Source organism: Dermochelys coriacea, chromosome 8 (genome assembly GCF_009764565.3).
Source record: "Dermochelys coriacea isolate rDerCor1 chromosome 8, rDerCor1.pri.v4, whole genome shotgun sequence".
Taxonomy (NCBI): Eukaryota; Metazoa; Chordata; order Testudines; family Dermochelyidae; genus Dermochelys; species Dermochelys coriacea.
Window position 1 is genome coordinate 80,246,839 of NC_050075.1, and position 23,687 is coordinate 80,270,525.

The window sequence follows — 23,687 nt, forward strand, 5'->3', positions numbered from 1 at the left end:
CAAAGAAGAAGGTCTGACCATAATAGGTGCTCCCTCATACAGAAGGTGTTGCAGTGTTGCTAGTTTGGAGAGGGGGAGAGTGAGCATGTACCAGATGCGCATTGTCCCAGAAATGTGGAAAAATAAACACAAGATGCAAGGGACACGGTTTAATTAGATGAGAACCTTATTACCTTAATTCATCTGGGAACTACGAGGCAATCAACATTATGAATCATTTCAACATGGTGGAAAGATACCCCTCAACCCTACCCCTACATAGCTGGTCCCCAAAACATCGTTAGGATCCCATTGCCCTCCCCTCATATGAAGGTTAAGGAACTGGGTTGTTTCCTCACTGCCCCGACCTTAGGAGTCCCAACCCCATTTACCAGCTTCTTTCTTTAGGGGATGCCTTCCCCTAAGTCTATTTATAATTCTAGTTTAATCAGGGAGCAGGACTCCTTATGAAACGAACACCTGCAACAGATACCTGCTAAAGTGTCACAACTTGACCTTTACCTCCTGACTAACTTCACTGTATCCCTGAACAGCTGTGGGAAAGGCCTGAACAGTCACTCCATCCGGACCGATCGCACCATAATGGGAAAATTCCTTCCCTGTCCCAAAAAAGGCCACTAACACAATGCCCTCAGCAGAGCTAAAATCCTGGTACTATACTAACCAACGAGAGGGTGCTCAGGCTGGAGGCACAGGGTCTATATACCCTTTCCCATTTGTGTAAGGGCCAATAACTTATCTGAGCAAACCAGCCAAAGCACCTGCTTAAGCGATGCCTTCCCACTGCACCCACAGTGAGATAGTCCTTCCTAACCTACAGGGGGGACCCTTAAAGGAGCCACTATTCATCCTCCCTCCCCCACCACTCCAAACAAACGTGTAAACATTTGAAGATCCCAGAAGTTTGAGCTTGTGAAGACCTGTTACGCCATAGTCCAACCATTCCTGTAAATACAGGATATGGTCCTCAGATAGTGAGAGGAGCTATTTGGAATTAAAATTAAACTACACCTAATCTTAAAATCTTCCAGATCAACTCTAAAAAAGTTTAAAAAAAATCAAGCAACTCCATATTTTACATTATTGTTAAAAAAAGTGGCAAGGACAAAGACTAGTGATTAACTTAAAGGTTACAGAAATTGAGCAGTTTCAAAATGAATGTAAAGAACAGAAAAAGTATATAAAACTTTCAATTAAATAGAAGTTAAAGAGTATTCTAATCACCTAAGTGTTCTTTAATACAATTTAGTAACTAATATTAGTATAACCAAAAGAGGTTTGTTTGTTTGGTTGTTGTTTTTTTTGGGGGGGGGGGCAGTTTAAGATTTTATTCTGAGATTCAAAAACTGCAACAACTTTCTTCCCTCAGAGAAGATGGTAAAAGATTAAAAAATTTCTAAATTAATTCACGTTGTAAGTGCATGTGTACACTATTTCATAGATTTAAAAAAAGAGCAAGTAATGCAGAGCTATACACATTACTTAAAAGCACTGGATTTCTACTAATTTATAGAAAGAACTAATACTTTGTACAAACTTCGCAATTGATGTAGTTAACTTATTCAACACTATTTAGACTGGCCAGATAATGTCAAAACATTATAAAATTGATCATGTACTCTAGAGCAAGAGATCTATTTATGAGACCAAATGTCATTTGTTGTCCTTGTTCTATGTTAGAAGACTACAGTAAAGTCATATTTCCTTTATTAAAACTGAACCCAAGACAAAGATTCATCTTAATAAAACTAATATTTCTCTCTCTCTTTTCTTCCGCAGAGAGCTAAATCAACAAAGGGTTCTTTTTAAATTTAATTTGCCCCATGTTACATTTAAAATTGCACTAAACCAGATTTAGCTATTTAGACAGTGTGGCAAACTTTGTCCTCAGATATAGTAAATTCAGTGGGGGGGTCAAATAGATATAAAAAGAAAGACTTAGCCCATTATGTCCTATTAAACGTATACAAGGACAAAAGGCCAAATACAGAAATGCATTTAAGGAAGTCCAACTTTGTATAATTTACATCATCTTCTGATCCACTCAGCATGCACATTACAACTATGAATGCTCTTATTCTGCAAGCTTCTCAACTGTTGCAGACTTTTATACTATGTGGTGCCCCATTAAAGTCAATGGGGTCCACCCAGATAAAACAGCTTACTTTTTCTGTCTCACACCCCATAACACCTCACTTCTGATTTTGGCCCAATGATACGACAGATGCTACAGTGGCACAGCTATAGCACTGCAGCAGTACCACTGTAGCACCATAGTTTACCAGCATTTCTCAAACGTGGCCACCGTGGCTGTATGCGACTACCAGGGGCTTTTCTTGCAGCGACAGCCCCCTGAGCTCTGTGGGGGGGGGGGGGGAGTAACAGCCCCTCCCTCTCCCTGTTGCTCCTGGATGCACCACCTTGGTGTTGGTTGCTGGGGCTGCCAGCAGGGGTTGGGCCCTGCCCCCCTCTGGAGACACTTGGGGCACAATGCTGGAGGAGCAGGCAGGTGGTGAGTTCCCCAACCTCCAAGGGCGGTGGGGCTCAGGCTTTGGGCTTTAGTCCTGGGGTGGTGGGCTGGCAGGCTCTGGCATGGGGCTTTGGACTCCAATCCCAGGCTCTGGCTGCACAGTGGCAGGCCCTAGGCTCCAGTGGCGGGGCTTCACGCTCTAGCCCCCGCCCCGCCCCGCCCAACCCCTTATCCAGCGTTTAATTTGTCCCCAGGCTTGGCAGGGCTGATTAAGTCTGCTGTGAAAAGTGATATTTGTATGTCAATATCACTTTTCACAATCTATTTATATTAGCTAGCAATACATAAATTATAACGATTTGGATGTGCATATTTAATTGTTTTTCTTAAAGCTTATTAAGTATTTTAGGAAACAGTGTAAGAGTGGCCACCAGCAAGAGTTGGCAGCCGCACTCTGAGGCCACTAAAAATTTGTCCTGAGAACCCCTGGTGTAGACACTTGCTACAGCAACAGAAGGGATTTTTTCAGTTAATCTACCCACTTGAGAGGAGACAGGTCAACAGAAGAATTCTTCCACAGACTCAGTGATGTCTATACCAGGGTTTAAGTTTGCGTGACCCAGAGTGTTAGTTTTTCCAAACCTCTGAGCAACATGGCTAGATCAACCTAAATTTTAGATGTAGACCAGACATAAGTTTACTATATACTATGATAGCCTGGAAGAGAGGGGCATAGAAGAAAAAGGAACTAACAGTATAAAACATAAAGAGAAGTAGGCTACATCTCACTTTTACATCCACCTGCTTACATACTAGATAGCAGTATGATGTAAGTCACACCAATTTATGACAGGTTTCAGAGTAGCAGCCGTGTTAGTCTGTATTCACAAAAAGAAAAGGAGTACTTGTGGCATCTTAGAGACTAACAAATTTATTTGAGCATAAGCTTTTGTGAGCTACAGCTCACTTCATCAGATGCATTTGAGCTGTAGCTCACGAAAGCTTATGCTCAAATAAATTTGTTAGTCTCTAAGGTGCCACAAGTACACCAATTTATGACTCCCGCTTAGTCCCAGATACAAAAAGTAACTTACAGTACCTTACATTGTGCAGTAGATCAAAAGTTACCATTTTGATTCCATTCACGTGCAAGTCTTGTTTGGATGTAGTTTTTAAGATTATGTTTTGCATTCTACTATTTCGACTAACATATAACTATTCATTCTGCAACCATGCGAAATTCATTATTAGTTACTGAAGACATTTGTAACAAAGACAAAAAGCTAAAGAAAACACAGACTACAGTTAAGTATCAGATTTTGCTACATAAATGGACCACTCAACCATACTGTTATAATCTACATTGACCTGAGACAGTAAAAGAGCTCTTAAGATAAACTACATTTGCTTTTGTAAGTCATAATCACTACAAGCCAAGTTACCCTCCATTGTTCTTTCAGGGAGCTCAGTATGCCCTTGATATGCACAATGCCATGAGCTACATACACGGATTAAGGCCATATTATCACCCTTTAGTAATCCCTGGGTATTTTTCTGCTGACACCCTGCATAATTTATTCCAAATTATTACGTATTCGAGAGTTTGGAGTACATGATGCATGTCAAGCATCATATGCTCTTCAGAAGAGAAGCAGAAAGACTGCGTGATCAGTGCAAACTTAGATCACACATGAACAACAAATCCAAATCACTTTTTTCCTGAGAGACTTTTACTCCTATAAACAAGGCTGAATATCCCTTTTTGCTTCCAGTAATGTACTACATGCAAGTTTGCAATTACTTGATCCTATACAGTAAACAAATCCAAGTCTTATACAAGTGGTAGAGAAGTAAGGGACAATTTCATCCCTTAATTACAAAACTAATGTCACTACAAAAATTCCTAGTATTAAGTATGCTGACAAATTAGAAATCTGAGTGCTGCACTCTATTCAGAGCTTTCATTTTATAAGTAAACCCTTTAAAAATAAGAAAGAGAAGTTCTGAAATACACTGTTTGTGGGCCTCAGAATTCCTAAATGCTTTATTTGGTGGTGTGTAAAAGTCTAATGCAAGTCTTTATTACTCCCATTAACCTAAGATTTAATTTAACAAGATAAACCAGCAGAAATATGGCTGTCATAGAAATATAATGCAATGTTTTGTCATTAAGAGTTTCAGAGGTTATCCAAATGTGAGGGTATTTTTATGTTTATAAAACCAAATAAATATGATTTTTTTAAAAAAGATCAAAATAGTATTTAAATATCTCGTCAAATATTTGTAATCAAAACTCTACCATCACGCACTAGTGCTTCTGAACCAGAAAGTAAAACTGAACAGTCTAGTTTCACTGGCCAAGGTCCAATCCTGCAAATGAATCCAGAAAAACCCAATGGTGCTCTGCGGGAGTGGCGGTGGTGGTAGTCTACCTGCATAAATCTGATTGCAGGACTAAGTTCAAGGGATAAATAAATGGAAAAAGTAAACAGTGACAACAACAAAAAGTTTAAAAGTCCTTAATTTACAATAATCCAGTAGTATTTTTAGTGATAGAGGTAAAACACTGTTTAAGAATACCATATTTGTAAATGTTCAGTATTCCTTTAAATAAGCAGTTTTTCATTGGACCCTGCCATGCAATTTACCCAACAGAAATTTATCCAAAAATACAGAGTAGTAAGCAAGCCAGTTAACAGACAAAAAAAGAGTTTGGTGCATTTAACCATCTTTAAATTATTTAACAATCATGATGATATACCTAGAACAAAACCCATAAATCCACTAATTCACATAGTTCAATATTGAGCTACAGCTCTCACTTGTAAAAACCAAAAGTAAGGTAAAATGTTTATTTTAAGTATATACTGAAATAAATACTTCAATGAGTAGAACTTCTATATCCCAACAATACAGACACACTAAATGGGATAGTTTGTGGGGGAGGAGATGACAATGTTCAGCAACCCAGGAAGACTGGGGAGTTTCTGTCCGACATTCACACCAGCAGGAGCAGCAGGACAGAAATACACATGCACCTGATAAATCACAGCATAGTTAGAAAGCTGTATAATGATACCAACTCAGTGTCGTCTCTGCTATCAAAGGTGCGTGCAGCGGGGGAGAAATAAATGTTGTGGAATATTTGAAAGACTGAAGGCTGGGGGGATGACAGACTACTTTAGAGCAACCCCTCCTCCTGCAAAAGCTGAGGCTGGCTCTTTGGGAAGCCGACTAAGATGGAAGAAGCTCGTAAAGCAGCAGCTTGTGAGGGTGACAGACACCTGCTATGGGACAGCCTGGCACAGCGGGTCGGCGCGGCATTGGCTCGGCGGTACGCTTGGCTGCGGCTGCTGCAGAGTGGGACAAGGCGATTTAAGCCGCTTACAACGATGCTGCTGGAGACCCTAAGCCCAGGGATGGGCGATGCACCAGCAGCAGCAAGGCTGAAGGAGACGTGGACCCGGGCACCCTACAGCCTGGATCCCCCAGCGCAGAGCAAGCCCCCCTAGACAGCAGGGTACCAGGCACCGGGCTAGGGCAGAGCCCTGGCTGCAAGGCCTGCGCTGGTCAGGGGGCTCCGAGCTCCAGCCGGTTAGGCCGCGGGGCCTGGGCCGGCCCTGTGCGCGCGCTGGGCCCAGGGCCGCTGGGCCCCCTCCCCAAGGGACGCGGTCTCACGCACTCACCGCTCTCGATCTCGTTGCCCTTCTTGGCGGTGGCTGCGTTCCCCATGGCCGGGCCGCGGCGATGGGGGGAGGGTGCGGTGTCGCTCCGGCGGGGGGGGGGGTGTCTGGCGGCTCCGCCCGCGGGCGCTGCGGCTGGCTCGGCTGCCTCCCCTCCCTCACCCCGCGCTGGGTCTGTGTCTCCGGCCGCCGCGGAGGAGGAGGAGGAGGAGGAGGAGAGCGCTGCGGCCGCCCGCCCCCACTCAAACACCCGGCGGAAATGACGGCCGAGGAAGCGCCTCCTCCGTGCTCCACGGCCCGCTCGCCGCTCTCCCGTGCGGCCGGGGCGCCTGGGGACACGGGGGCAGGCTCCGCAGGGCGGGAAGCCACGGGACAGCGCGACCCGCGTCCTGCTCCGCCCCCGCCACAGAGCGCCCGCGTCCCGTCCCCCACAGCTCCCCCGTCCCGCGTCCCCTCCCCCACAGAGCGCCCCGTCCCCCCCACAGCTCCCCGTCCCCTCACCCCACAGAGCGCCCCGTCCCCCCACAGCTCCCCGTCCCCTCACCCCACAGACCGCCCGCGTCCCCCCACAGCTCCCCGTCCCGCGTCCCCGTCCCCCCACAGCTCCCCCGTCCCGCGTCCCCTCGCCCCACAGAGCGCCCCCGTCCCCCCACAGCTCCCGCGTCCCGTCCCCCACAGACCGCCCGCGTCCCCCCACAGCTCCCCCGTCCCGCGTCCCCTCGCCCCACAGATCGCCCCGTCCCCCCACAGCTCCCCCGTCCCGCGTCCCCTCCCCCACAGAGCGCCCCGTCCCCCACAGAGCTCCCCCGTCCCCCCCACAGCTCCCCGTCCCCTCACCCCACAGACCGCCCGCGTCCCCCCACAGCTCCCCGTCCCGCGTCCCGTCCCCCACAGCTCCCCCGTCCCGCGTCCCCTCCCCCACAGAGCGCCCCCGTCCCCCCACAGCTCCCGCGTCCCGTCCCCCACAGACCGCCCGCGTCCCCCCACAGCTCCCCCGTCCCGCGTCCCCTCACCCCACAGATCGCCCCGTCCCCCCACAGCTCCCCCGTCCCGCGTCCCCTCCCCCACAGAGCGCCCCGTCCCCCACAGCTCCCCCGTCCCCTCACCCCACAGAGCGCCCCGTCCCCCCACAGCTCCCCGTCCCCTCACCCCACAGACCGCCCGCGTCCCCCCACAGCTCCCCGTCCCGCGTCCCCGTCCCCCCACAGCTCCCCCGTCCCGCGTCCCCTCGCCCCACAGAGCGCCCCGTCCCCCCACAGCTCCCCGTCCCGCGTCCCCTCCCCCACAGAGCGCCCCGTCCCCCCACAGCTCCCTCGTCCCCTCACCCCACAGACCGCCCGCGTCCCCCCACAGCTCCCCGTCCCGCGTCCCCGTCCCCCCACAGCTCCCCCGTCCCGCGCCCCCCCCCCACAGAGCGCCCCCGTCCCCCCACAGCTCCCGCGTCCCGTCCCCCACAGAGCGCCCCGTCCCCCACAGCTCCCCCGTCCCGCGTCCCCTCACCCCACAGATCGCCCCGTCCCCCCACAGCTCCCCCGTCCCGCGTCCCCCTCCCCCACAGAGCGCCCCGTCCCCCCACAGCTCCCCGTCCCGCGTCCCGTCCCCCACAGCTCCCCCGTCCCGCGTCCCCTCCCCCCACAGAGCCCCCGTCCCCCCACAGCTCCCCGTCCCCTCACCCCACAGAGCGCCCCCGTCCCCCACAGCTCCCCCATCCTACGTCCCCTCACCGCACAGAGCGCCCCGTCCCCCCACAGCTCCCCGTCCCGCGTCCCCGTCCCCCCACAGCTCCCCGTCCCGCGTCCCCTCACCCCACAGAGCGCCCCCGTCCCCCCACAGCTCCCGCGTCCTGTCCCCCACAGACCGCCCGCGTCCCCCCACAGCTCCCCCGTCCCCGCGTCCCCTCACCCCACAGATCGCCCCGGTCCCCCCACAGCTCCCGCGTCCCCTCACCCCACAGAGCGCCCTGTCCCCCCACAGCTCCCCCTTCCCGCGTCCCCCTCACCCCACAGAGCCACCCACATCTCCCGCGTCCCCTCACCCCACAGACCGCCCGCGTCCCCCCACAGCTCCCGCGTCCCCTCACCCCACAGACCGCCCGCGTCCCCCCACAGCTCCCGCGTCCCGTCCCCCACAAAGCGCCCGCGTCCCCCACCCCACAGACCGCCCCCGTCACCCAAGCTCCCGCGTCCCATCCCCCACAGAGCGCCCGCGTCCCCCCCACAGCTCCCGCGTCCCCTCACCCCACAGAGCGCCCCCGTCCCCCCACAGCTCCCCCGTCCCGCGTCCCCTCCCCCACAGAGCGCCCCCGTCCCCCCACAGCTCCCGCGTCCCGTCCCCCACAGACCGCCCGCGTCCCCCCACAGCTCCCCCGTCCCGCTTCCCCTCACCCCACAGATCGCCCCGTCCCCCCACAGCTCCCCCGCCCCCGCGTCCCCTCCCCCCCCGAGCGCCCCGTCCCCCACAGCTCCCCCGTCCCCCGTCCCCTCACCCCACAGAGCGCCCCGTCCCCCCACAGCTCCCCGTCCCCTCACCCCACAGACCGCCCGCGTCCCCCCACAGCTCCCCGTCCCGCGTCCCCGTCCCCCACAGCTCCCCCGTCCCGCGTCCCCTCCCCCACAGAGCGCCCCGTCCCCCCACAGCTCCCCGTCCCGCGTCCCCTCCCCCACAGAGCGCCCCGTCCCCCCACAGCTCCCGCTTCCCCTCACCCCACAGACCGCCCGCGTCCCCCCACAGCTCCCCGTCCCGCGTCCCCGTCCCCCCACAGCTCCCCCGTCCCGCGTCCCCTCCCCCACAGAGCGCCCCCGTCCCCCCACAGCTCCCGCGTCCCGTCCCCCACAGACCGCCCGCGTCCCCCCACAGCTCCCCGTCCCGCGTCCCCCTCACCCCACAGAGCGCCCCCGTCCCCCCACAGCTCCCCCGTCCCGCGTCCCCTCCCCCACAGAGCGCCCCGTCCCCCCACAGCTCCCCGTCCCGCGTCCCGTCCCCCACAGCTCCCCCGTCCCGCGTCCCCTCCCCCCACAGAGCGCCCCGTCCCCCCACAGCTCCCCGTCCCCTCACCCCACAGAGCGCCCCCGTCCCCCCACAGCTCCCCCATCCTACGTCCCCTCACCGCACAGAGCGCCCCGTCCCCCCACAGCTCCCCGTCCCCCGTCCCCCGCCCCCCCACGCTCCCCGTCCCGCGTCCCCTCACCCCACAGAGCGCCCCCGTCCCCCCCACAGCTCCCGCGTCCCGTCCCCCACAGACCGCCCGCGTCCCCCCACAGCTCCCCCGTCCCGCGTCCCCTCACCCCACAGATCGCCCCGGTCCCCCCACAGCTCCCGCGTCCCCTCACCCCACAGAGCGCCCTGTCCCCCCACAGCTCCCCCGTCCCGCGTCCCCTCACCCCACAGAGCACCCACAGCTCCCGCGTCCCCTCACCCCACAGACCGCCCGCGTCCCCCCACAGCTCCCGCGTCCCCTCACCCCCAGACCGCCCGCGTCCCCCCACAGCTCCCGCGTCCCGTCCCCCACAAAGCGCCCGCGTCCCCTCACCCCACAGACCGCCCCCGTCACCCCAGAGCTCCCGCGTCCCATCCCCCACAGAGCGCCCGCGTCCCCCCCACAGCTCCCGCGTCCCATCACCCCACAGAGCGCCCCCGTCCCCCCACAGCTCCCCCGTCCCGCGTCCCCTCCCCCACAGAGCGCCCCCGTCCCCCCACAGCTCCCGCGTCCCGTACCCCACAGACCGCCCGCGTCCCCGCACAGCTCCCCCGTCCCGCGTCCCCTCACCCCACAGATCGCCCCGTCCCCCCCACAGCTCCCCCGTCCCGCGTCCCCTCCCCCACAGAGCGCCCCGTCCCCCACAGCTCCCCCGTCCCCCGTCCCCTCACCCCACAGAGCGCCCCGTCCCCCCACAGCTCCCCGTCCCCTCACCCCACAGACCGCCCGCGTCCCCCCACAGCTCCCCGTCCCGCGTCCCCGTCCCCCCACAGCTCCCCCGTCCCGCGTCCCCTCGCCCCACAGAGCGCCCCGTCCCCCCACAGCTCCCCGTCCCGCGTCCCCTCCCCCACAGAGCGCCCCGTCCCCCCACAGCTCCCGCGTCCCCTCACCCCACAGACCGCCCGCGTCCCCCCACAGCTCCCCGTCCCGCGTCCCCGTCCCCCCACAGCTCCCCCGTCCCGCGTCCCCTCCCCCACAGAGCGCCCCCGTCCCCCCACAGCTCCCGCGTCCCGTCCCCCACAGACCGCCCGCGTCCCCCCACAGCTCCCCCGTCCCGCGTCCCCTCACCCCACAGATCGCCCCGTCCCCCCCACAGCTCCCCCGTCCCGCGTCCCCTCGCCCCACAGAGCGCCCCGTCCCCCCACAGCTCCCCGTCCCGCGTCCCGTCCCCCACAGCTCCCCCGTCCCGCGTCCCCTCCCCCACAGAGCGCCCCATCCCCCCACAGCTCCCCGTCCCCTCACCCCACAGAGCGCCCCCGTCCCCCCACAGCTCCCCCATCCTACGTCCCCTCACCGCACAGAGCGCCCCGTCCCCCCACAGCTCCCCGTCCCGCGTCCCCGTCCCCCCACAGCTCCCCGTCCCGCGTCCCCTCACCCCACAGAGCGCCCCCGTCCCCCCACAGCTCCCGCGTCCTGTCCCCCACAGACCGCCCGCGTCCCCCCACAGCTCCCCCGTCCCGCGTCCCCTCACCCCACAGATCGCCCCGGTCCCCCCACAGCTCCCGCGTCCCCTCACCCCACAGAGCGCCCTGTCCCCCCACAGCTCCCCCGTCCCGCGTCCCCTCACCCCACAGAGCACCCACAGCTCCCGCGTCCCCTCACCCCACAGACCGCCCGCGTCCCCCCACAGCTCCCGCGTCCCCTCACCCCACAGACCGCCCGCGTCCCCCCACAGCTCCCGCGTCCCGTCCCCCACAAAGCGCCCGCGTCCCCTCACCCCACAGACCGCCCCCGTCACCCCAGAGCTCCCGCGTCCCATCCCCCACAGAGCGCCCGCGTCCCCCCCACAGCTCCCGCGTCCCCTCACCCCACAGAGCGCCCCCGTCCCCCCACAGCTCCCCCGTCCCGCGTCCCCTCCCCCACAGAGCGCCCCGTCCCCCCACAGCTCCCGCGTCCCCGTCCCCCACAGACCGCCCGCGTCCCCCCACAGCTCCCCCGTCCCGCGTCCCCTCACCCCACAGATCGCCCCGTCCCCCCACAGCTCCCCCGTCCCGCGTCCCCTCCCCCACAGAGCGCCCCGTCCCCCACAGCTCCCCCGTCCCCCGTCCCCTCACCCCACAGAGCGCCCCGTCCCCCCACAGCTCCCCGTCCCCTCACCCCACAGACCGCCCGCGTCCCCCCACAGCTCCCCGTCCCGCGTCCCCGTCCCCCCACAGCTCCCCCGTCCCGCGTCCCCTCGCCCCACAGAGCGCCCCGTCCCCCCCACAGCTCCCCGTCCCGCGTCCCCTCCCCCCACAGAGCGCCCCGTCCCCCCACAGCTCCCGCGTCCCCTCACCCCACAGACCGCCCGCGTCCCCCCACAGCTCCCCGTCCCGCGTCCCCGTCCCCCCACAGCTCACCCGTCCCGCGTCCCCTCCCCCACAGAGCGCCCCCGTCCCCCCACAGCTCCCGCGTCCCGTCCCCCACAGACCGCCCGCGTCCCCCCACAGCTCCCCCGTCCCGCGTCCCCTCACCCCACAGATCGCCCCGTCCCCCCACAGCTCCCCCGTCCCGCGTCCCCTCCCCCACAGAGCGCCCCGTCCCCCCACAGCTCCCCGTCCCGCGTCCCGTCCCCCCACAGCTCCCCCGTCCCGCGTCCCCTCCCCCACAGAGCGCCCCGTCCCCCCACAGCTCCCCGTCCCCTCACCCCACAGAGCGCCCCCGTCCCCCCACAGCTCCCCCATCCTACGTCCCCTCACCGCACAGAGCGCCCCGTCCCCCCACAGCTCCCCGTCCCGCGTCCCCGTCCCCCCACAGCTCCCCGTCCCGCGTCCCCTCACCCCACAGAGCGCCCCCGTCCCCCCACAGCTCCCGCGTCCTGTCCCCCACAGACCGCCCGCGTCCCCCCACAGCTCCCCCGTCCCGCGTCCCCTCACCCCACAGATCGCCCCGGTCCCCCCACAGCTCCCGCGTCCCCTCACCCCACAGAGCGCCCTGTCCCCCCACAGCTCCCCCGTCCCGCGTCCCCTCACCCCACAGAGCACCCACAGCTCCCGCGTCCCCTCACCCCACAGACCGCCCGCGTCCCCCCACAGCTCCCGCGTCCCCTCACCCCACAGACCGCCCGCGTCCCCCCACAGCTCCCGCGTCCCGTCCCCCACAAAGCGCCCGCGTCCCCTCACCCCACAGACCGCCCCCCGTCACCCCAGAGCTCCCGCGTCCCATCCCCCACAGAGCGCCCGCGTCCCCCCCACAGCTCCCGCGTCCCCTCACCCCACAGAGCGCCCCCGTCCCCCCACAGCTCCCCCGTCCCGCGTCCCCTCCCCCACAGAGCGCCCCCGTCCCCCCCACAGCTCCCGCGTCCCGTCCCCCACAGACCGCCCGCGTCCCCGCACAGCTCCCCCGTCCCGCGTCCCCTCACCCCACAGATCGCCCCGTCCCCCCACAGCTCCCCCGTCCCGCGTCCCCTCCCCCACAGAGCGCCCCGTCCCCCACAGCTCCCCCGTCCCCCGTCCCCTCACCCCACAGAGCGCCCCGTCCCCCCACAGCTCCCCGTCCCCTCACCCCACAGACCGCCCGCGTCCCCCCACAGCTCCCCGTCCCGCGTCCCCGTCCCCCCACAGCTCCCCCGTCCCGCGTCCCCTCGCCCCACAGAGCGCCCCGTCCCCCCACAGCTCCCCGTCCCGCGTCCCCTCCCCCACAGAGCGCCCCGTCCCCCCACAGCTCCCGCGTCCCCTCACCCCACAGACCGCCCGCGTCCCCCCACAGCTCCCCGTCCCGCGTCCCCGTCCCCCCACAGCTCCCGCGTCCCCTCCCCCACAGAGCGCCCCCGTCCCCCCACAGCTCCCGCGTCCCGTCCCCCACAGACCGCCCGCGTCCCCCCACAGCTCCCCCGTCCCGCGTCCCATCACCCCACAGATCGCCCCGTCCCCCCACAGCTCCCCCGTCCCGCGTCCCCTCCCCCACAGAGCGCCCCGTCCCCCCACAGCTCCCCGTCCCGCGTCCCGTCCCCCACAGCTCCCCCGTCCCGCGTCCCCTCCCCCACAGAGCGCCCCGTCCCCCCACAGCTCCCCGTCCCCTCACCCCACAGAGCGCCCCCGTCCCCCCACAGCTCCCCCATCCTACGTCCCCTCACCGCACAGAGCGCCCCGTCCCCCCACAGCTCCCCGTCCCGCGTCCCCGTCCCCCCACAGCTCCCCGTCCCGCGTCCCCTCACCCCACAGAGCGCCCCCGTCCCCCCACAGCTCCCGCGTCCCGTCCCCCACAGACCGACCGCGTCCCCCCACAGCTCCCCCGTCCCGCGTCCCCTCACCCCACAGATCGCCCCGGTCCCCCCCACAGCTCCCGCGTCCCCTCACCCCACAGAGCGCCCTGTCCCCCCACAGCTCCCCCGTCCCGCGTCCCCTCACCCCACAGAGCACCCACAGCTCCCGCGTCCCCTCACCCCACAGACCGCCCGCGTCCCCCCACAGCTCCCGCGTCCCCTCACCCCACAGACCGCCCGCGTCCCCCCACAGCTCCCGCGTCCCGTCCCCCACAAAGCGCCCGCGTCCCCTCACCCCACAGACCGCCCCCGTCACCCCAGAGCTCCCGCGTCCCATCCCCCACAGAGCGCCCGCGTCCCCCCCACAGCTCCCGCGTCCCCTCACCCCACAGAGCGCCCCCGTCCCCCCACAGCTCCCCCGTCCCGCGTCCCCTCACCCCACAGAGCGCCCCCGTCCCCCCACAGCTCCCGCGTCCCGTCCCCCACAGACCGCCCGCGTCCCCCCACAGCTCCCCCGTCCCGCGTCCCCTCACCCCACAGATCGCCCCGGTCCCCCCACAGCTCCGGCGTCCCCTCACCCCACAGAGCGCCCTGTCCCCCCACAGCTCCCCCGTCCCGCGTCCCCTCACCCCACAGAGCCCCTGCGTCCCCCCACAACTCCCCCGTTCCGCGTCCCCTCACCCCACAGAGCGCCCCCGTCCCCCCAGAGCTCCCCGTCCCGCGTCCCCTCACCCCACAGACCTCCCGTGTGCCCCCACAGCTCCCGCGTCCCGTCTTCCACAGAGTGCCCCTGTCCCCCCACATCTCCCGTGTCCCGCGTCCCCTCACCCCACAGAGCGCCCGCCTCCCCCCACAGCTCCCGCGTCCCCTCACCCCACAGAGCCCCCGTGTCCCCCCACAACTCCCCCGTCCCGCGTACCCTCACCCCACAGAGCGCCCCCGTCCCCCCACAGCTCCCCGTCCCGCGTCCCCTCACCCCACAGAGCACCCTCTCCCCCCACAGCTCCCGCGTCCCCTCACCCCACAGAGCGCCCCTGTCCCCCCACAGCTCCCGTTTCCTGCCTCCCCTCACCCCACAGCTCGCCCCCCTCCCCCCACAGCTCCCGCGTCCCCTCACCCCACAGACCACCCCCGTCCCCCCACAGCTCCCCCATCCTACGTCCCCTCACCGCACAGAGCGCCCGCGTCCCCCCACAGCTCCCCCGTCCCGCGTCCCCTCACCCCACAGAGCACCCCCGTCCCCCCACAGCTCCCGCATCCTCTCACCCCACAGACCGCCTCCGTCCCCCCACAGCTCCCCCGTCCCGCGTCCCCTCACCCCACAGAGCGCCACCGTCCCCCCACAGCTGCCCTCGTCCCGCATCCCCTCACCGCACAGAGCCCCCCCGTCCGCCCACAGCTACCCTGTCCTGTGTCCTGTCACCCCACAGAGCGCCCCCGTCGCTACACAGCTACCCCTTCCTGCGTCCTGTCACCCCACAGAGTGCTCCGTCTCACATCCCGTCTCCCCACAGAGCACCCCGTAACCCCTCAGCTACCCACATCCCGCGTCTCATCATCCCACAGAGCATCCCCGTCACCACACAGCTACCTCCGTCCCGCGTCCCCTCACTCTACAGAGCGCCCCCCCTCCACCAAGAGCTAAACCCGTCCCGCGTCCCCTCACCCCACAGAGCTCCCCCGTCCCCCCACTGCTACCCCCGTCCCGCATCCCCTCACTCTACAGAGGTCCCCCGTCCCTCCACAGCTATCCCCGTCCCACGTCCTCTCACTCTGCAGAGCACCCCCGTCACCCCACAGCTACCCCCTTCCCGTGTCCCCTCTCCCCACATAGTGCCCCGTCCCCCCCCGTTACCCCATCCCGCGTTCCCTCACTCTACAGAGTGCCCCCGTCACACCACAGCTACCCACGTTCCCTCACCCCACAGAGCGCCCCTTTTACCCCACAGCTACCCCATCCCGCGCCCCCTTTCCCCACAGCTAGCCCTATCCAGCGCCCCCTCTCCCCACAGCTACCTCGTCTTTCTACACCCACCCCACAGCTACCCCCGATCCCGCCTTCCCTCACCCCAGAGCTACCGCAATTCCACGTCCCCCTCACCCCACAGCTACCCCTGTCCCGTGTCCTCTCACCCCACAGCTACCCCCGTCCTGCTCTGCCCACCCCCACAGAGCGCCCCATCACCCCACAGGTATCCCCATCTCACGTCCCCTCACCCCACAGCTATCCCCGTCCTGCTCTGCCTACGCTACAGAGTGCCCCCACCCCACAGCTACCCCGAACCCGTGCCTCCCTCACCCCATAGCTCTTCTCCACCCTGCTCCGCCCACCCCACAGAGCACCCCCTTACCCCAGAGCTACCCCTTCCTGCTTCTCCAACCGTACAGAGCACCTTCTTCACCCCACAGCTATCTCTGTCCCGTGTCCCCCACCCCACAGAGCACCCCCCAACCCCACAGCTTCCCCCTTCTCTTTCCCCTCACCCCACAGGGTGCCCCTCACTTCACAAATACTCCGTCCTGCACCTCACACCCCCTCATCTCACAGCTACCCTCTCCTACACCTCTTCCCCTTCATCCCACAGCTACCCTCCTCTCCTTACCCCACAGCTACCCTGTCCCGCTCCTCCCACCTCACAGAGTGCCCCCTCACCCCACTGCTACCTTCCATCCTGCTCCTCCCACCCTACAGAGTGCCCCCCTCAAACCAGATTTACCCCCGTCCCTCTCCTCCCACCCCACAGAGCACCCCCTACCATGGCTACCTCCCGACTTGCTACCCCCTCCCACACAGCTAGTTCCCATCTTGTTCCCCCAGAGCACCCCCTTCACCCTCAGAGCTACCACAATCCTGTGCCCCTCACCGGACAGAGCAGCCCCCCTCACCCCGGAGCCCTCAGAGCCCCCCATGCAGAATGCACCCTTGCCTGATGCATGACTCACCCACATACAGTTAGCACATGTTCACAAGCACATTAACACACTTCTACATAGACAACCTAGACTGGTATTACTGAGCACTTTTATAGCACTCCGACTAAGATATATTTACATTTCTCTACAGAGTCTTGAAAAATTCACAAAGGAAGCTATCTGACGGAAAAGGAACAATAGTATTTCTTCTAATCTCTTGCTGCCCTGGGAATGCTGTGGATAAAAACAGTAGTTATATCTTTAGATGAAAATGTGCTTTTCAAGTTGATGCCCTGTAAATACTGTATATATTTTTATCGTGTCAGATACTTTTAATCTACTTATGGTGGGACAGGTTTAGCAACAGGAGGGTCATGCCGCATATATTAAAGGTGGAGAGACTCTGAATTAGTCCATCCTGTATAGGAGCTTTCACTCAGATTTGTACATGTTTTGCCCTGATCTGCATTATCCCAGAGGAACACCTATGTCTTTATGGGTCATGTATGGAGAGGCAGCAGTGATGTACCCCGGTCTTGACTCAGTACAGTTTTTCTATTCAGTTTTTGTCTACATACTTGTTATACTATTGGGGGAATTCCGCCCCAAAATTTTAAAACTTCTGCCCCCCAATATTTTAAAATTCTGCATATTTTATTTGTCAAAATAAAACAATATAATCACACCAGTTTCAATTATTTTGGTAATTTATTTCAAAATACCTGTCAGCAACTATGTCTGTAACAATACAGACAACAAAAAAGATTCAGGAAATCTTTTTTGACAAATAGATTCTTACTAGGCATATTAATACAGAACTCTGAGTAATAATTCATTTAAACTACAATACAGAACCATATTTCCTACAGCCTTCAGAAGCTATGCAAAGGCTTGGGGGAGTTGCGGGTAACAGAGGAGCTGAGGGAGAGGAAAGTAATTGCTGGGCAGGAGCGTGAGTTTGAATTTGAAAAGTATCGGTGGGAAAAGTATGGAACAGGGAAGAGATTGTTAGGAAGCATCCCCCATGCAGACCCTATCTGACCCCTAGCCTCTCCCATTCAGTCACGCACATCTGCTCCTGCACCGCTATATGTCCTTGCACCCCTTGTCCACATGTGTCCCCCCATCCCCATATGGTCCTACACCCCTCCCCCTGTACCCATGTGTCCCTGTACCCCCCAGCCAGCCCCCTCCCCTCATCTCCATGTGTCCCTGCATCTCTATGACCCCCTCAGCCATTCCCTTTCCCCTGTAGCTCCGCCCCCCCGCCCATGTGGCCCTGTGCCTCCACTCCCATTCAGCCCCTGCCCAGTCTGTCGTCCACTAGCCCTTATGAACCCCTGTCTGCCCCCAGCAGCCCTATGCTGTCTGTCTCCGCATAGCCCCTGTCTCAGAATGTGGCCCAACAATAGAAGAAGGCAGGCTCTTTCTCTTCCATGTCATAGCTGGAGCTGGCCAGGAGTGGCAGCTGTGTTCTAGCATCACAGTGCCCTCTGGTTGGCAATAGGCAGAACTGAAGCAAGTTTTCAGCAGAAGCTACTTTCTGCAAAAAATTTAAAAATATGCATGACACATTAAATATGCGTGCACACAGTGGTGCAGATTTCCCCCATGAGTATTGTTAGATGCCCCTAATTAAGGATGTCCTAGTTAAGAGCACTCTTCTCCACTGGCAAAGCTGAGTCAGTTTGTAAACACCTCAAGGAGTTGAAGACACTTACAGGTATCAGTAGCACAGCTGATAGAACTTATATACTCCACAATCTAAATACCTTCATATCAAGCAATTTACAAGTTTGATTAAAGGAAGCTGAGCAAATGAAGCTTCTCTTAGAGCAAGGGTTCTCAAACCTTTTCCTCAAGTGGACCTCATTTCAACATAGAGATTGTCTTCTGGACCACATAACTTAATCACAATCATGCACACCAGTTTCCATTTGTGATGGTATAATGCTTTTGTGGCATCTACAGTAGTTGTTTACATTTAAAATTTTAAACCAATCAAAGGCCTTAGATCATATTATGCACCTTAACCTCCTTCCCCCCACAATTTGAAGGAACGGCTAGGGAGCTGGGGGGAGGGCACTACTCTTATACCTACTCTTTCAACTATTTTTATGCTTTCTGAAGCATGAAGGCACACAGATTTGTGGGTTTTTAAGTGCACACCTCAAAATGAAAAAATATGCCATGAATACTCAGTACACAGCTTTCAAATGGTAACAACTTTATTTAAAAAGCAATGTTTTTCAACCCACGAAAAGGCACTAGTTGTTGTTAAGGCTTATTTCCCATGTCAACTTTTACCCTCAGTCAATTTTGATATGGCCATGTTAAATACAGAATATGTTTGAAAAAATTTGTTTAAATTAAGAAAAGTGTATTTCATTCTCTCACTCAAAAATAATAGAATTAATTTTATTGAAACTTTGTCTAAAAATTTCACCTTTGGACAGAGACCAAATATGGAAAAATAAATGTTCTATGTTTTCGAAAGCTTTGAACAAGTGAAAACGGGGGGCTATAGTGAAAAATATTTTTAATAATAGCAGTTGCTATTGGTGCCCATAATAATGATATTTCCTACTATTCCCATCTGTCTTGCTTCACAATAGCTGATTACCTAGAAGGATTAATAGTAGATAAAGTAGGAACAAAGCAATTTGCAAATTTTTGCAAAAAAATTTGCAAAAAACAAAGCAAATCTGTGCATTATAATAGCTGTTACTATACTGAATAATTTAAAACAAAAACAAAAACTAAGTAGAATTACTGTGATGTGCACGTGCATGTTAGCTGTAACCTTTATTCTTCCCACCCCATCTACTCCCTGATGGTTATTTTCCCATTTGTTGAGTCATATTTAATACATTTTCTAATCCTGCAAACACATGTTTAACTTCAGCCATGCCAGTAGTCTCACTGATTTCAAGGGAAGAACTACTACTACATAAGTGTTTGTAGAATCAGGGTCTTAGATTATAAGGTCTTCAGGACAGGGAAAATGTCTATTTTTACTGTAAAGTGCCTGTCACACTTTGGGGTGCTATGAAAACTAATGCTTGTTTGCCCTTATTATAGCTTAGCTCTGCCTCATTTACCTTTTATTTGAGAATGAAGATTAATCATAGTGCAAAAATAATATTTAAATAAATCTCTCTTTTCCTCTATTTCCTCAGTATTATTCATTATTTTCTAAAATACAGGTTGAACCTCTCTAATCCAGCACCCTGGGAACCTGACCAGTGCCAAAGCAGAGAATTTGCTGAACCACAGGAGGTCAATATTGTAACAAACGGGTCTCTTTTTATTTTTATCTCACAGAGGCAAATAAACAGAATAATGCTTGCAACGCCGCCTAGCCAAGGCTTACCACCTCTCTTCATAGCAAAGTGTTAATGTTGTTACACAATTTTACTGTATTGGCACAAGGAAATAAGTAGCTAAAGCATAAAAAACATAAAATAAAATCATGCCGGACCACAGATGTTGCTGGACCAGAGAGGTTCAACCTGTACTAAACAGGAATTCCTTGTAATAGTGCCTGGATAGTATAATGACAGATACATTAGAAACACACTGGATTAGATTAGCATGGATACTAATGGTAAGCACAATACGAATTTTAAAAAATTAGTGAGACATCAAATAACTAAATAATGAGGGAGAAATGAATTGAGGGGAAATGTAAAGATTATAAGGGGAAATGTAAGGATAATAAGGATTCTTTAATGATTCTAGTCTGTTTCACATAAAACTAAAAAAAACGATGGAAATTGTGTCACACAATTTACAACTATTATCGGGTTAAAAAAATCACATAGGCTGTTTTCTAAACTCTCATGTATTAATGAGACAATAGCAAAGTAATAGGCAGCTCCAGATAAAAAATTAGGAGAAAATTGGTTCAACACATTAAGGGCCAAGTTTTGCCACTTTTACTCACCTTAAATAATACCTTATTCTGCAGTTAATCCTATTGAAATCAATGGAACAAGCCAGTTAACAGTTACTATTCAACACCAAGGGTGGCAAAATCCAGCCCTATATAAATTACTCCAGGAAGATTTGCAAAAGAATTTCAAAATTAGAAGCAGTTATAGCCAGTGTATCTAGAACTACATTCCTGTGCAACATCTTTGAGGGACTCAGTGGATTGGTAGTCTTTCCACTTCAATAGAATTATAGATCCAATTTGTAATCGAGTATACCAGGCCCTTTGAGCCCCCATGCTGGAGTCCTCCTGGTCCTACCATATCCTCAGATATCCACTGCCTCAGAAAAGCAGCAGTAAAGATGGGTCTTCCAGGCCTGCCAAGAGAGGCTGCAAGGAAGCAGCCAGTCAGACTTCAGTAGGCTCAGTTAAAAGGAGCTGCAGGGGCTGAGCTGATCAGGTGTTGGCTGGGACCAGAAAGGTGTGGAAAGATTGGAAGGCTGTGATGGTGATGAGGCCTGGGTGAGACCCTGCCCAGGCGGGGAACAGATAGAGAACTTCAGCCCTGAGATAGGGGTGAAGAGGAAGAGGCTATGTGGGAAGTGGCCCAGGGAATAGGAGCAGCATGACTGCTATTTATAGGGTCCTTGGGATAGGACCTGGTAGTGCTGACTCCTGCCACTGGTGGAGTGGAAAAGTCCCAAGACGGGGACAAGTTTCCTTTTGGAGTCCAAAAAAAGGGTCTAGAGTTTAAACAGGCCCAGAGATGGGGCTGAAGATCCTGGAGAGGGTCAACTGTTTGTTGGACTGTATTACCCTAGAAAGGGTTCATCCATTTTAGATTTTGTATGACTTAGCTGGACGGCTGAGCCAATGAACACCTGCCTGATGAGGGCAACAGCTGACATGGGGCACTGCAAAAAAAGCAAGTGCAGGTTTGTGCCCACCCAACAGGCGCTCATGAGAGGTGAGGGTATACCATCATACAATTCCATCAAGTTTACTCACATTGAATAATACCTTTGTGATGGGTTGGAGCCCCCTTCTGGGATGCCACCTGATGTACTCAGATTTCACTGAGCCTCTCTTGCTCAATCAGCCTGGATTCCCTCTCCCTGCTTTGCTGAATTAGGCTCTCCGGCCTCTTGCAGCACACACACACAGATAGGGCCACACCCCGCTACAGTCACAGACTGAAGTCAGCTCAGTGTGAGAGGACTGCCCCAGCACTCACTTGCACACCCCTTTTGGGAGATAAACCCCAAATAATACTGTCTTGCACTGTATAGAAAAATCTGCACAGCGCAAGCTCATAAAAATCCGCCCTCTTCCTCAGTGTGATGAGAGATGTGCATGACTTCTTGCCCCCCCCATTAGAAATTACATAAACTGGGTTTAATAATAAACAAAATAAGTTTATTAACTATAAAAGACAGATTTTAAGTGGTTAAAGGGGTAGCAAACAGAACAAAGCAGATTAATTTAGTAAATAAACAAAAGTCGCAAACTGAATTTAACACAACTGAATTTAACACACTAGATAGGTAGGATAGAAATTAACAAATTCTCACCCTGAGTGATAAACAGGCTGGCAAATTCTTAAGGCAAAAGCTGCCTTGGCTTTCCCAGGTTTTCATATGCAGGCTAAAGATCTTAGTCTGGGGCCATCACTTCTCACAGTTCAGTCTTTGTTCCTCAGGTGTTTTCATATGTGTTGTTGTAGGGCAGGGGCGGGCAAACTTTTTGGCCTGAGGGCCACATCGACTTTCTGAAATTGTATGGAGGACTGGTTAGGGGAGGCCTCCGCAAACAGCCAGGTGTGGCCTGGCCCCTGCCCCCTATCCGGCCCCCACTGCTTCTCACCCCCTGATGGACACCCGGGACTCCTGCCCCATCCACTCCTCCCTGTTCCCTGACCACCCCCAGACCCCCCACCCCGACTGCCCCCCACCGCCCCATCCAACACGTCCTCTTATTCCTGACTGCCCCCCTGGGACCCCTTCCCCATTCGAACTACCCCTTCTCCCTGACTGCCCTGGGAACCCCTGCCCCTGACTGCCCCCCGCTGCTCCATCCAATCCTCCCCTCTTCCTTGACTGCCCCCCGGGACTTCTGCCCCATTCAACCCCCATGTTTCCCGCCCTCTGACTGCCCTGCCCCCTATCCACACCCCCACCCCCGACCACCACCCCAAACTCCCCTGCCCTCTATCCTTGACCCCTTACCACACTGCCTGGTGCACCGGTGGCTGGCGGTGCTGCAGGTGTGCTGCCCAGAGCACCAAGACAGGCAGCCATGTTGCCCGGCTGGAGCCAGCCATGCCATTGCGCAGCACAGAGCACCAGGTCAGGCCGCGGCTCTGCAGCTGCGCTGCACGGCAAGAGCTCGCAGCCCCACCGCCCAGAGCATTGCGCCAGCAGCACAGCAGCTGAGGCTGCGGTGGAGGGGGAAGAGTAGGGGAGGAGCCGGGGGCTAGCCTCCCGGGCCAGGAGCTCGGGGCCGGGCAGGAGGGTCCCATGGGCCAGATGTGGCCCACGGACCATAGTTTGCCCACCTTTGTTGTAGGGAGAGTGAGGATACTTCATCTTGTCATTGTCCCTCTTTTATATCTTCCCCACACTTGCTGGAAAGCTTTTTTGCTATGACCTGGGTCAAACAGTCCCCATTGTGTAGAGCTATCTCTGAGAAGTTTCTCTTGAACACAGTTCCTGAGATGATCCTTATGCTTGTGTGCATTTCTTCAATAAGCCACTAATATTGTTTGGCCTCATCGAATGAAGTACATTTGAAATACAGAGACATGGTCAATATTCCCAGCTTCAGATACAAAAATGATACATACATAAAGACTGGATAAACACATTCAGTAAATCATAACTTTTCCAATGATACCTTACATGAGACATCTTGCATAAAGTACATCTCAGTTATGTAATATCCACATCATAAGCATATTTCCATAAAGAGTATGGAGTGTAATGTCACAACTTTATTCTACAAATAGTCCCACTGAATTTTGCTCTATTTTTGTACTACATTATGCAGGGTATCTAATATATAGGAAAGCAATAAATACTTGTTTAGGGACACAAACTCCTTTCAGAAATATTTCTTCTCATCTTCATTGTCTTCCTCTTGCTGCATCCTGTCACTATCAGATGATGCTGTGCTGCATCACCTCTCCTCATGAAGACCTGAGGTGACAGCCACTGAAATTGATGTGTCCCCATTAAATTCACTTGAATAAAATGAGTAGAAATAAACTGCTGGACAGCTTAAAAAATAACCCTAGTCCTTTGATGGATCAT

General features: G+C 57.0%; 1 protein-coding gene across 2 annotated transcripts in view; it reads right to left on the minus strand.

Moving 5' to 3' along the window:
- PRKACB (protein kinase cAMP-activated catalytic subunit beta) overlaps positions 1-6,524 on the minus strand; it is a 110,746-nt gene extending 104,222 nt beyond the window's left edge. For both annotated transcript variants that reach the window (XM_038413472.2, XM_043520374.1), the window contains exon 1: positions 6,157-6,524. In XM_038413472.2, coding sequence (XP_038269400.1) covers positions 6,157-6,202 — 46 coding nt within the window. In that variant the 5' untranslated portion in view covers positions 6,203-6,524. The remainder of the gene's footprint in view (positions 1-6,156) is intronic.
- Between the last annotated feature and the right edge of the window lie 17,163 nt (positions 6,525-23,687).